This window comes from Sardina pilchardus, chromosome 20, assembly GCF_963854185.1.
Source record: "Sardina pilchardus chromosome 20, fSarPil1.1, whole genome shotgun sequence".
Lineage (NCBI taxonomy): Eukaryota > Metazoa > Chordata > Actinopteri > Clupeiformes > Clupeidae > Sardina > Sardina pilchardus.
Genome location: NC_085013.1, coordinates 9594013 through 9609012, shown reverse-complemented (window position 1 = coordinate 9609012; position 15000 = coordinate 9594013). Strand labels below are relative to the sequence as shown.

Here is a 15000-nt window from a genome sequence, read left to right as displayed (position 1 = left end):
TGAAGCAGACCGACACGAAGAGATCCATGGCCGTCACGTAGGACACTTTTGGCAGCGACTTCCTGGAGATGGTGCTCAGGGTTGTCATGGTGAGCACCGTGGTGATACCTGGACCAATCAATAAACATGTTGGTGTTTTGGCGTACCGAGACTAGCCTTGCCATTAAGCTCACTCGTTTATTAATATCACTGCTAGCTAAAGAAGTCACCTCAAATAGGAGACCGTCTAAAGTCTGAAACTCAGTTCAATAAAGTTGCTGTCATTCATCCAGTGGTGTCAGATGTGCAGCAAATAAAAAACTCTAACTTAATAGGAAACTTTCCTACTTTCAGTCACATCGTTTGTCATACCGAGTGAAGTTCTTGCTGGCACAGCGTCTTTGTTAATCCAAAAGGAGACCCAGGAGAGCACCACGATCATGCTGCAGGGGATGTAGGTCTGGATGGTGAAGTAGCCCATCCTCCTGCTCAGCTCAAAGAAGATGGTCATGATGACGTATTCACCTGAAGAAAGACACACACACACACGTGCGCACACACACACACACACACACACACACACACACAAAATATCCTTACATGATCCTTTTACATGCAGGCTTTGCTTGGTTTATTTGAGGTGGAAGAGGAGCCGTCAGACCAACCTGACTGTGTGTGTGCGACGTCAGTGGCGTTGCGCAGTCCCACAAAGGCGAACTGGTAGAGCCTCCAGTAGCGCTGATCTGCTACCTCCACGGACCGACGCTGCCAGCGGTACATAATCTCGTTCTTAGGGTAGCCATCTGGAGGATGGGGAGTCACACACACATACACACACACGCACACACACGCACACACGCACACACGCACACACGCACACACGCACACACACCATATCCAATGCGGCACCACCATGCAGTGAAATGCGGAGAGGGCCGGATGCACACACATCACACGCAAAACAAAAGAAAGACATTAATCAATAGGAAACAGAATCTTACTCAGACTTAAAACGTTTCTCTCCATCACACACACACACACACACACACACACACATACACACGCAACCACACACACACACACACACACACACACACACACACTATCGCTCTTCAACAAAAGTATGATGGCATGACTCAGAAGCTTGTACAAAAAAATGGAATGTCCTGGTCAATACACTCTGCCCATGGTCAGATGAAAACCACAAGAACTTAGAAAAAACACACACAAACAACAATAACCACAACAACACAAAGGACACTGAATGGATGAAAAGAAACACTGATGAGGACCAGAGAGAGAAAGAAAGAGAGAGAGAGAGAAGAGAAAGAAGAGAATGGATTTGCTGACGGGGAGTGGGAAGCGTCATTCCTCTCGGCCGATACGAGGGGAATGACCACTGACAGCAGAGCTGCAGGGGGCAGATCAGATGGCCAGCTGAGGTGAAGCGTGGGCATTGATCAACTGTCAAAGCTTATTTGCAGGTGATTAAATGACCACGGGCAAAAACAAATGGGGATTGGTGGACTGCCGGACACAGCTGGCGCTGGCCACCAAGAGCAACGTGCTTTGATTGGGCAAACCATTATCAGCGATGCATGGTGATTGGCTAAAGGTTGGCGAAAGGTGATTGCTAATTGGTCTACTGGGGTGGGTGGGTGGGGTGGTGGGGGGGTGGAGTATGCGCAGGGGATTGGTTGCCTGATTGGTGAACGTGTTCCACCTACAGCTGGAGAACTCCAGGGGGCAGGAGTGTTCATCCATGGGAAAGTTATGCAGCTTTAGGTAGCATTCCGCATTAATAGTCAACCTGACAAACGAAAGCAAAGTGCAAAGTAGAAAAAGAAAAGGAAAAACAAATGTGTTCAGTTGTGTTGTGGATTAGCACACTAATATTGCCTTGATTTACAAAATACGCTACGGCTAATGAAAAACGACTTGAATGAACACATGCAAAACAATGTCAGAACCACCAATGTGGCCAACGCAAATGTCCAATAAGTAAAGCATTGGGTTTGGTCTGTCTCGTTTGCATCTGGTTTCTAAGTCACTACAGACTGCAGTAAATCAAGGCCGATGTATTCGTCTAAGCTAAATAAATCACTGACACTTTCTTGAAGGTCCAGCATCGAAAAGCGTTTCATTGCCTATTAAAATTGGACTGTGCTGCTGTGATGTTCCCTCATGCATAGTTACCTGCTTTGATTAATGTCTGGCGACCGAAAATGTCACACACTGGTCCTTCAAGAAATGCATGACCAAACACCAAAGTCTGGTTTCCAGACAGGATAGATGTGATCTGTGCAGGTAGTGCCATACTGTGCATGCTCACTCCAGAAAAACAAATGCTCAAAAAACAACACAAAAGCAAAAAATAAAGACTTCCCAAATTAGTAGATGTCACTAAGGACAAAACAGTGCATGACCAATGACACAAGCCACATCCTACCTTAGAGTGTACATGACCCGCCCATTGCTCCAGAGACGAAGCAGCCGATTGGGCGTGGTGATCCAGTGGGCGTCGGACTTGCGGGAGTTGCGGAAGAAGGTGTCCGGGATCCAGATCTTGCCCACCATGTTGCTGTTGAGCATCAGTAGCTTCATGCTGCTGTTGAACTTCAGGCGACTGTCGTACCACGTCTGAGCGAAGAAGATGTCGATGGTGTACTCCTGGCAGAGAGAAAGAGGCACGTCATCGCACACCAGAGGGGTGTTGAGTACTGCACAAATCAATTTAAAAAAAACACTCACACTTTCTCACTCGTACACCCAAACCAACTTGCACAGACACACAGACACACACACACACACTCAAATGCACACACACACACACACACACACACCATGATAGAAGCATCATAACCACAACTAAGCAGTTTTACGGAATGTGTTATTATTTGCTTGACGCCAGCTGAGTGACAGTGACAATGTAATTCTCATCGCCCAGGGAAACAGCGGCAGCAGGCGTGACCTCAGCAGGCTGTCATTCCGCCACTTCGGCGCGCTTCCGTATCTCGTACGTGACGACGAGAAACAGACACCATCCCGCCGCCGCCCCTGCCGCAACGGCTCGCTTGCCGGGAGTAATTTCCTCCGCCGGCGGTGATAAGGACAAAAGAGCACTTAGAGACGTCCAACCCCCCCTCCCCCCCACCCACCTCCATCGGAACACCAACCGCACACCAACCCCTCGCCAACCCCACCTTTGCGGTCTTTAATCAGCGGGCCGGAGCGTTGGGCAATTTCTGAAATGTGTTATGAAGGTCACAGTCGGTGGCGGCGAGCCGGCGAACTCGGCGAGCGACAGCAACAAAAATCTCGGAGCACGTCAAAACAGAAGTCGCAGTGGAGCAGAACGGAGCGGAGAGAGGAGTGTAATCTCACGCCACGCGAGACAGACGAGCCCGGGATGAACTGAGAAGGGGCCCTGATAAATATTGAATTAGATGTAGCACTCTCGGGGAACTCAGACGAGACTCTGCCTGTGAGGGGCTTAGTTTCACAGCGTTTGCCTTAATAGGTGTTGAATTGGGAAGGGGCTGCCTACCACACGCACACACACACACACACACACACACACACACACACAGACACACAAAAAACACACTCTCTCTCTCTCATGCGCACACACTCACACATACAGTAAACAACACACACATAAAACACACACTCTCTTCTCTCTCTCGCTCTCACACACACACACACATACACACACACACACACACACACACACACACACATACACACAGCAAGTGTCACACCATGTCTGTGCTCACCATGTTAATAGGGTCCACAGGCCCGATGCTGTTCACATACACGGCAGTTTCGATCACGGTGGGTCGCACTGAAATGCACCAATTAGACACCAATTATTTGCAAATTCTGGGAGACATGCAGTGCAAATACAAAATGGATACATGCAGAGGGTAAAAAAGATTGATTAATTATACATGCATAATTCATCTTAGCAAATACTCCAACTATCAAAGGAATATTGTTTTATTCATATTCTAACATAACATTTAAACACAAAATTAAAAGATCATTCGTTTTTAAACATGCATAAAAAGCAATAAAAAATCACATTCAGTGGTGGTAATTGTGCAGAATCATAGTACCCATATGTTTATGAGAGGCATGAGAGGGTGTTCTCTCACTATTACTGCCCCGGGCTCAGCCTAGTTGCCTCCTAAATGAATAGTTGGATGACAAACTGAACTCTTTATGGGAATGGGCTGTGATCCAAAATGGCGGCGGTGGCAGGGGTGACTTGCCTCCTATGTCCGGGCGCAGTTTGTTGTCGTAGCCCAGCAGTAATTTATTTAGGATGGAGGTGACGTCGGTCTCGTCGACCTTAGGTGATAAAACCCAGGTTTTATTTATGGGAACGTCCTCATAATCCTCCTCGTCTGCCTTATTAGGTGTGAATGCCAAGCTTTGGACAGCATGGGGTGAGAAAGAGAGAGAGAGAGAGAGACAGAGAGAGAGAGAGGGAGAGATGGGGAGAGAGAGAGGGAGAGAAACACAGTGTAAAGGTGAAGGAGGCAGCAGGGTTAGAAATGTCAGTCTAGATGCTGCTTTTTAGATTAGTATCATAGTAGTAGCTTCACTGCCATTTGTTTGCATTACAACGTCTTGACAACTTTGTGAAAACATCGTCCCTCCTGTCATTGTGACTGCATAATTGCTTTGGCAACACTGTAGCCAACTGTCGGAGCAATAAATCAAATCTGAAGAGGGGGCAGAATCCAGAAAAGAGGGGCGTGTGAGAGAGAGAGTGAGAGAGGGATAATGACTGGGAGGAGAGAGAAAGGGGAGGATGGAGAGAGGAGAGGAGAGGAGAGGAGGAGAGGGGGAATGGTGAGGGAGTGAAAGTGGCAGGACATAAAGAGGTGGTGAAAAGAAAGAAGGAGGGGAGGAGAAGAACCAGCAGGAGAGGTGAGAGAGAGGGGGAAGAGAGAGAGTGAGAGATACGAATAGAGGAGGATGAACAGTATGAAGTGCTGGTGCAGAGATGGACTGGCGGTTTTCAGAGAAAAGGGAGGGAGGATGACAGAAAGAGAGGTGGAAGATGTGAGTCAGCGGAGGGAGAGAGAGAGAGAGAAGAGAGAGAAGGATAAGGAGAGGGAGATAGAGAGAGAGGAGGAGGATGAGGAGAAAGCGCAAGAGAGGGAATCACAATCACAGCTAACAGAAGTGCGATACTGCTGCTGCACAGTGTTAAAAGAGATCCAAATCACCGTGATAGGGAAGAAATGTAGAGTCATGAGACAGCCACAGAGAGAAAGAGAAAGAGACGGAGCGATAAAGTTGGAGAGCAACTACGATAAAGGGATGGGATGGGATGGGATGGGAATAAGGAGAGGGGGATCCATGAAGCCAAGCTGAGAGAGGAGAGAAGGAGACAGAGGCAGGGTAGGAGGATGAGCAGGAAGGGCAGAGGAGGAGAGAGAGAGAGAGAGAGAGAGAGAGAGAGAGGGGGGGGGGTGAACGAGGGATGAGGGAAGCTAGCAGAGGACCTCATGATAATTAATCCAGCTGTGTGTTTGGCACAGAAAGGAAATGAAGGTTAGATGAAAAGGCAGACACACACACACACACACACACACACTAGATGTACTAATATACACTATACATTACACGCAAAGCTTCTGGGAATGTACAATCATATACTGTAGGTATCAGTATGGGAATGACCACACACAAGAGCATGCACACACAGAAAAGGTTCCGATGTCTCTGAAAGAAAGAATGATAGATGGATAGATAGACAGATAGATAGACAGATAATACTGTAGGTAGATGACCACACTGTGTACAGACCCTCACACTTTAAAAAGAAATGCACACACACCAATTGTGCTCTGTGGCTGTAATTCCCTTTTTTGTAAAAAAAAAGTGCTTATTTGGGGGAGAAAAGCTGACACGGCTCTCAATGCCAACACTTTTTTCTGCAGACGTCCCTTTTATTGAGCTCTATCGCCGGGATTGTTTATTTTTCCCACTGAGTCCTTGACTCACAAAACACTTCCACTCTCCATCTCCACACACACACACACACACACACACACACACACACACACACACACACACACACACACACACACACACACACACACACACACACACACACACACACACACACACACACACACACACACACATCCAACACCGACATCCACAGACACACATTTCTTAGCATTTCTGCAGAAATGGAACTCAAGCTCTCTCTGTCACTCTGTTTCTCTCTCTCTCTCTCTCTCTCTCTCTCTCTCACCCTCTCTCTCGCCCTCTCTCTCTCTCTCATCAGCCATGCAGTCTGGCTGTGATTTGTTACAGAAGCTAATTCCCTTTAGTATCTCACTCTCGGTGCCAAGTGGAACGCTTTACGGTGCCAGGGCTTTACTTTTAGCACGGGGAGGATTTAAATAAAACTCAACTGTTGTCACTTCTGGACAACCACAATCTACATTAAGTGAGAAATGCCTGCGCGGCTTACAGATGGGAGTGTAAGGTAGAAATGACCTCTGTGTCCAATACACAAGTCACACAGCACTCTTCTAGATTCTGCCTGGATGTCTACATCCATTACCTAGATGTTAAAGGGACAGTCCAGGATTCTAAGCCAATAACCATTTTCTTTTTTTTTTTTTTAATGAAGTTAATAGCTAACGACAGTGTACTGGAAAAAAACCTTGATGGTCATACACTGTCCAGATTTTGCCAATAGGAATCAATCGTGGTGACCTATTGATAATAACAGCCAATGAAATTTGTTGTTTCAGGAGCGTGTAATGGAGGCGTGTCACTTCATGTGGCTCAGCAGAATCACAGACTGTACCTTTAAGTGGCAGGCTGTTGAGTTCAAACAACGCACTGCAGAGAGGCTGATCGTCAAGTAAGTATTTCATAATCACGCCATCTTGCATGTGATCTTCTTCATGCCTTCTGAGGCACACTCGGTGTGTGTCGTGGCGTGCGTCCAGCCTCTCTTGCCCGCTCCTGCCACGGGGGCCCCCGTGCCCTTGGCACTGCCAGGGCACACATCATCTAAATAGAGCGTTTGCATGGCATCTGCCATGCTAAATGTCTCCCCCCTCGGCACTGGGGAGTCCAGAGTCATTATGATAACGAATGACACCACACAGCAACGGCACAGATGCACAGCAAGAGGCATCTTCGGTATCCAGGTCAGCCAGTCAGGTTAAGGTGCCAACTTCAAAAGACAAAAGGAGAGTGGCAGCAGCCTAGTTTTGCGAGGGGATGCGGTTGCAGAGATGTGGTGTGGGGAGTAAACAAACTTAGTGAGGAGGAATTGAGGAGTCAAACTGCACGTTAAATCTGGGCCAATATCCTCCATTTCCTGTTATCTCAGGAGAAAAACGATTTCACAAATATGTTGTTTTTCTTCCCGCCAGCCCCCTCTCCCCTCGGCCTCTTCATCTCTCTCTCTCTCTCTCTCTCTCTCTCTCTCTCTCTCTCTATCTCTCTCGCTCTCTCTCTGTTTTCTCTCTCTGAAGCTCCACTGCCAGGGTCTGCAATCAAATCTCTAGTGGCGTGACAGAGGCTGAGGCACACCTGAAGCCATCGGTCATGTGAAGGCCGCGGCCTGCCGTGATTAAGTTACGGTGAAGTCAGCGGCGGCCTCGCCTTCCCCCGCTCGGCCGGGAGGAAAAGCTCCTGCCGTGCCCCGCGCCCATCAAGACTGACATATTACCCCACCTCTCCACCCACCACCACCAAGCCCCCCCCCCCCCAGCTCAGCTCAGCTCAGCCTGCACCTCCAGCTCCACAAGCACCTTGCTGACGCTGCTTCTCTCCGCTCCCCTCACCTAGAGGGCAGGTAAGGGGGAGGAAGGGAAGAGGAGTCCCCCCCCCTGCTTTGAGCTCGGTGAGCCTTGGCTGAGTGCATCGTCTGTCTCCTGTCTTGCTCGCCCTCACCGTTCCCTGGGGGCCGGCTGTTACCCAGGAGCAAATCTGGCTCAACACATCGCCCATAATGGCGTGGCTCGTCCTCAGCTGGAGTAACAGCTCAGAGGGGCTATTTGCACCGTGCCTTTCCTCCCTGCCAAACAGCATTCGCCCTGAGATCTCCTTGTCTTGTGCCAGATGTGTCGCGGGCTGGCTGTCTTCCCCAACTTGGACCTGTGCACCCTCCCGGCGAAAAACTCACTGTTTGGCTGCCGATTAGTCATCGCCTCTCATGCGAAAAGTACACAGAGGAACATAATCACGTAATTTCTCTGTGATTCCAGATACATGCGCACATACACACCACTGCCCCGTGGTTGATGCCTGCTGAGAGAACACGACAATCTTCTGGACACCTGCCCAGGACCTTGCTTCTGTCCTTACGTAAAGGCCATAAACACTACACGACCGTGAGTTATTCTTCACGGAGTGAAACATCTGATGCTGGCCACTGCAGCCAGGTAATCAGCCACCCGTGCATACAATTGATGTGGTGAGGGGTCGGAAGGTTCCTGAGGTAAGGGCTTCATATTAAGCTACGGTTTGTTCACTGTGAAGGTCAAAGTGAAACTACTGATATCATCCAGAAGTATTCTGTCAGTCCAGTATGTATACACCCAGTTGTGCCATACTGCAAAGAATGCTGAGTCTGTGACTTTATTGTGAGCTAATTTTAGCGGTGTTAAGGCATCGTCTACTGTGCCAGGTAATATAGTGCACAAAGTGTAGGATATGAGGAAACTGGTGACTGCCATGGGGGTGGTGGGGGTGGAGGGGGGAAAGTATGCCACAATAGAGACAGTAGCATGTACGGCTAATCAGTCCTGGTCTTAAGTGGCTTTGTTCCTCAAAGCAGTGGGGCAAGTGATAACGGTAATCTATAGCAGCCAGCTTTAGGTAAGCAAATACGCACACACACACACACACACACACACACACACAGAGAGAGAGAGAGAGAGAGAAAGAGAGGGAGAGAGAGAAACTGGCATAAATACACACTTCCTTATCAACATAAGGAGCCAGCACACACACGCACCCACACACAAATACACACCGAGCTATGTGGGGGAAATGACTAATGACTACAGAAGCAATATGACTACAAGCAAAGGGTCTCAGGGGAGAAGAGTTTATCAGACATGTTTGAATAATGGAGGGATTTGCTTCCGTTTCTTTTCTCCTCTGTCGCTTCTCCTGAGAAAAAAAAGACATGAATAGGCACTTCCAGCTGGTGAACCCACAAGCTTCTAGAGGAATCTGAAACAATACCACCCAGACAAGATAACGCTGAGAGATGATTATTGACCCAGCAACTCAGTGGAATCCTGACTGACAGCAGAAATAGCTAGATAAAATGCTTACACATCGATTTTTGGATGAAGGCTATACCTTGCTAATACTTCTCATTATGCTTTATACAGGCTCAAAGGATTCTCTGTGGAGCCATTCCTCTAAGCAGAAAACAAATGAAGGATATCCTCTGTGGCGTTCATTAGCATTACTACTTTATGTGGCTGTGTTGGGCAGGGTATCTCCATGGAGACACAGGTCGTGGCGCGAGCCCCCATATGCCGCATGTTTAAAAAGCCCGGAGACAGCCAAGCGCGCGAGGCATTTCTTTGTGAATCAGACTCAGAAATGCACGCATAGCACGTTTGCCGCGAGACATGAATGAGCTGACATGCTTTCTGACAGAGACAGCAGAGTGCGACAGGAATGTCGGCGTTTCTATATTCATGCACTTACAGTCGAATACTATGACCCGCTGTGCTCATTAGCTCAAAGAAAATCAAATTACTAATGGTGTTTAAGGCACTCGCTGACACATGGTTATTTGTGTTCATTGTACAAATCAGTTGAAGGTTGTTTGTCTAAAGTGACATTAGGCTGTCTTAGCCCACTGCCCTATATGCCGGCGTCTGACACCATGCGCAAAGGGTATTTTTCTCACCAATTCCAAGTGTTGTGATGGGAAATGGGATTAAATAATTACAGTGTTTATTTGAAGAGACATTTGCTCACTCCCCTGACCCACCCACCGTTTGAACACACAGAGATACAGTACATGCAAACATACATACGAAGCAACAATAGGGGGCTTTTTTGTCACTGTAATCATAATGTTAAGGTACCACAGTTGTTAGTTCATGCGCTGCCCTGTCCCGTTTGTGACGGTTCCGGTCCGGGACCACCGCTTGAATGCCTACGTTCTTGCTAGTCCTGGCGGTCCGGACACAAACTTACCAGACTCCGAGAAAGCCGAGCAACAGAGAAACGAACGGAGCTCTCCTCCTCTCCCGCTGCAGCAAAGCCATGACGAATGGAAATGCACCGGAATCCCGCGTTTCTCCTCTATTTAAAATATATTTTCGTAGTGAAAAAAATTTAACCTTACTTTCAATTTTCTAACGGAATTCTTAGATGGCTGCCTGCGTTATAGATGAGGGGACAGCAGGAAAATATCATGAAAGACTGCAGATGTTTCCAATATGTGTTGTATCGAGCGAGCGCATGTATTATCCTATAGCCGTGCTCCAATGAAATACGCGTTGAGGGCGAGGAAGAGGGAGAGAGTGGACCGCTACTATGTGGCTATATGATACTCTGAGACTGCGTCTGTGCGTGTGTGTGTGTGTGTGTGTGTGTGTGTGTGTGTGTGTGTGTGTGTGAGAGAGAGAGAGAGAGAGAGAGAGCGCGCTTGAGCAGGATTTCGCTGATTGTGGCGCTGTTGTTACACACTGTCTGTCTGGCATTTTGCTGACCGAATCGAAGTGAATCTACGGGGAACCGCGAGTAAGATCAGCCCGTGGAGGGGGAAAAGCTGGAGCTGGAGATTTTATTGGAGCAGGAAAGAAACAATGTCAAAGTCTATACGGTATGTCACTCTACAAATTGTGGCTTAGAGAGATTTAGCCGTGGCGATCATGATGAAGAAAAGAAACTACACTTAGGAAACAACCTTTTGGCTATATTTGATGATGCTGTTCAGAGAGAGGCCAATGCGATTGTCTGTATGTCATGTTACAAGAAGGCAAAGTGCCAATGAAACAACGTATTTGGCATCCACGTTTAATTTGTGACCCCACAATGCTCAGGACACATCTCCTTATTACCCTTACAAGAAACCAGCGCCCTCTGTTTTTGACAGAGACAGGGGGTGACATGAAAAAGAGGCAAAATGTGTTCACTCAAACGCTGTGCGTTTAGATATGTGTCATATCTTTAGGCCGTCATTGACCTTGAAAAGCTGCTCTGCGCACACATTCACTTTTTCACTTTCCCAGGAAATCACATGACAAGTCGGCTGTCATTATTGTCTCCCCAGGGAGTGTTCCAGGCTTTTAGTTGGTTGGTAGGCAGATGCTCAGCTGTTAAGAGGTGCTGTGCTGCCTCCTCCTGATAATCCAAGCCAAACCTTTTAATCGGGTCCCTTTATACAGCAGCAACTTCTCCCTTCACATTCACACAAACATACTGTACACACACTGACAAGCGCGCGCACACACACATACTCTCTCTCTCTCTCTCTCTCTCTCTCTCTCTCTCTCTCTCTCTCTCTCTCTCTCTCACACACACAAACACAGACACACACACACACAATTAGAACCATATTGTTTTTTGACCACAGTTTAACTTCCTTTTCTCATCTGCATGACTTCAAAAACAAGCTGATTTACCTTTCATGTGCTTCTTTCCATCACTTCCTCAACCAGTAATTAGCTGTTCATGTAAACCCTGAATGTCACTGATGGAGTGTATTATAGGCTACCTGTGTTTTTATTCCAGACAAGTGATGGTGATTGACCACAGAACCAATTGTGACATTTGACCATGTGCGGCTGCGCAGTGTAGTTATGCTCAATACCCACCAAGCTGTTCATCTGGAAAACAGATCGAATATGGCTCTAAACAAAAAGGACGTGATGAAACAAACTTATATCAGAGACGGTTGAGAAAGCGTTCTAAAGGATCTCTGCTCATATTATCACCAAAAAGGTAATGTTGTCATGATTTGGGATTTCTTGTTTCTTAGTTTTACCATTTTGGTTAGGTGTTTGCTTACAGTAAAGAGAAACTATGTAGTTTCTCTATGCAGAACTTTGCAGGTTTCTCTGCAGAGCTCCCCCTACAGCTTTAGCGTATGTTTTTTTACGACACTCCTCAATTTGTCTGTCTGCCATTTCCTCTTTCCCTGTTCCTCTGACGACGGTTTACTCGCTTTCAGCTTCTTTTTGCTGGCTCTGCTATGACGAATGTCTGAGGAACTCCATCGCTATCTTGTGCTACAGTAACTGGTGCCTGGCGTGTACTGTATGTGTGTAGTGCAGTAAAGCAATTTGTTAGATTGCGAGCGTGATCATGAGGCTGCGAGACTTTGTTTGTCAGTGCAGCGGCCCGCTGGCCCAAAGCTGCAAGGGTGTTTTTTCTGCTCACAGGCCCTAGTAGGTGGAAGCGAGACAGCCACTATTCAACACGAAAAAAGACATATCACCATTCCAATGACTTAGAATCTGTTCAGCAGCTGTGGCCTACTGGTTAGGGCTACAGACAGGTATTGTAACTGAAGGGTGGCTGGTTTGATCCCTGACCAGTAAGAAAAATGTGGGCAGGGGTAGTGGTTGAGTACTGCTCTTCCATGCCCACATCCACGGCTGAAGTGCCCTTGAGAAAGGTACCTAACCCCTCACACACACACACACACACACACACACACACACACACTTGAGCAAGGCACCTAACCCCGTCACTGCTCCCTGAGAGCCACTGTGGCAGCTACTGTAGTTCACTGCTCCGGGTTAGTGTGTGCTTCACCTCACTGTGTACTGTGTCTGTTTCAATGCAGAGACCAAACTTTATCAAGCTTAACTTATGTTATGGTTCCTTGTTCCCTCTGTCTATAGGCTCATTTGACTTGATGCAGCACCACACAGATCTGGCTTAACATGATACATGCTGGGTTGAACACAATGGATGCTGGTTAGAAATTCTGTCCAACTTCCTCCTGCACGGCAAGAAGTCACCATGATGTCACCTGAACTTACAGTAAGACCTTAGAGCAAGGCACCTGCAGTCAGCTTGTGCATTTTCCCGCCACAAACTGCAAAGGTAGAACCCTCCTGCATGACATCAAAAATCACCCTCATTGGTTGGATTCTCCCATGACAAAAGCGTCAGGTGTTTCCTTATTCTAGAAAATGCAAAATCTTTCAAAAAATTAAAGAGATAGGTCTATCCTCTTTTATCACAGAAGAAATGCTCTTTTCTGATCGACTGGTGGGTAGCCATTAATTCTGAATAACAGAACACCTATGAAGCAGTGACTATGGTAACTAACAACCATGGTCAACGGTTGAGCCTGGAAGGTGGCTTCACACCACTAACTGTAAACAAGTAAACTGTCCACTGCTATCACTGTTAGGGCCAAAGAAAGTTGTACAACAGACTAAACAAGTCGGCTTCTTTTTAATAAACGTTCCCATGTTTAAGTAAATTGAGCTCACGGTGTTAGGCCTATTTGAATGTATAGAACACAGTATTGTGCACGCAATTTATATTGTTCAAGCGCACATTTTATCAAATGTAGGTATGTTTTAGCAGTTCAGCTCGCAATATATATAATGTGTGAACATTTTACTTTAATGTGCCCTTTTAAGGGCTCCTTACAAGTCTGTTGTGCTGGCCTAGTTTCTGTGAATAAAACATGGGAATGAAATCATTAAAACCAGTGCATGATGTAATGAGAACTAGCGCACAATGTAATTAAAACGAGCATAATATTGATGAAAACAAGCACATGATTTAGTTAAATGAGCAGATGTTTTACGCTTTAGTAAAACATTCTCAGTATTTAAAAAAAAAAAAAACTCCCGTAACGACACCTCTTGGGCTCCATTTTACAAAAGATCTGATATATTTTTATGTCTTCAGTCTTTGTGGTGAGTATGCCTGTATACCCTCAAAATGTAGACCACTACAGAGTTTATTTCCCTGCTCCAGTTTAATCCAGCCACAAAAGAGTGCCAGCTGGGCCTTCCTTTTTCCTGACATTTGTGACAATGGACTCGTTAGCCTTCAGTGGTGATATGTTAATCAGCAGCAGTCGTGCAGCGCTGATGACTGGCACGTCTGCACCCACACCATGACACGCTACATTTAGAAGGCAGCAGAGTTCTTATTTGACACCAGGATTAATGAAAAAGGCATTAGCAGAGTAAGGCAAATGAAAAATAAAGGCAATTAGACAAGCTGAAATTATTTCAGATTATTTTTTCGCTTTTATGCAACTTGACACAATACTGCTCATTGTCTTCTCATTTTGGTGCTATGGTGTGGTGCTTTGGACTGTGAATGGCATATATGACAGTTTATTTAATTAATTTATTTTCAATTAACCTTATGTAACTGAAGGGCTGTGTCATATGTGATAATTCCTCCCTGTGCTAAGAATTTCCATTATAATTTCATATCATGATATTGACAATATTGTTACTTGATTATAGTTTTGCATATGTGCGGGGTTCAAAACAAGCCAGCACCAAATGTCAACTGTGGATACAAATCTATGTAAATTAGGCCCATCACCATTGGCAGGTTTCTGAAATAAGCCAACATTTACCGGACACTTTTGGCCTTGTTTGTCAAATATATTTAATTCAAAACTCAATATCAGGCCATACTGTATGCCAGCTCGTTAGCTTTTTTTGTGATACTGTATGTATCGTTATTAGGATATGAGATGACTTTGGTCATATTGCTCCGACGTACTGTACATGACAACATATACTATATTTAGATGCACTAATACTGTTAGTTGTGTCTCTTATAAATAAACCTTAGACAGAAAAAAAATTGCGAGTGTGTTTTTGATCGGACCCACCAGGAAGCCGACGCCCCCCTGTCTCAGGGGCCCGTTGTGAGGGAGCACTCGCATGAGCAGTGGCAGCAGAACTGAGACTCTGTGGTGATTGAGCCGCTCCAGCTCACTGCCAGGCCCAATCAAGGCCCAATCAGGGACACGTTTCCTAATTAGTCTGGCAACTGTACCCATGC

At 46.4% G+C, this 15000-nt stretch overlaps 1 protein-coding gene across 1 annotated transcript in view; it reads right to left on the bottom strand.

Moving 5' to 3' along the window:
* Window positions 1-7102, bottom strand: part of gabrg1 (gamma-aminobutyric acid type A receptor subunit gamma1) — a 7821-nt gene extending 719 nt beyond the window's left edge. Inside the window, exons 1-8 of the mRNA XM_062523465.1 lie at window positions 6897-7102; window positions 4254-4414; window positions 3756-3823; window positions 2429-2649; window positions 1707-1789; window positions 645-782; window positions 352-504; window positions 1-108 (exon numbers count right to left, since the gene is read on the bottom strand). The exon at window positions 1-108 is cut by the window's left edge and continues 89 nt beyond it. Coding sequence (XP_062379449.1) covers window positions 1-108; window positions 352-504; window positions 645-782; window positions 1707-1789; window positions 2429-2649; window positions 3756-3823; window positions 4254-4414; window positions 6897-7102 — 1138 coding nt within the window. The remainder of the gene's footprint in view (window positions 109-351; window positions 505-644; window positions 783-1706; window positions 1790-2428; window positions 2650-3755; window positions 3824-4253; window positions 4415-6896) is intronic.
* Between the last annotated feature and the right edge of the window lie 7898 nt (window positions 7103-15000).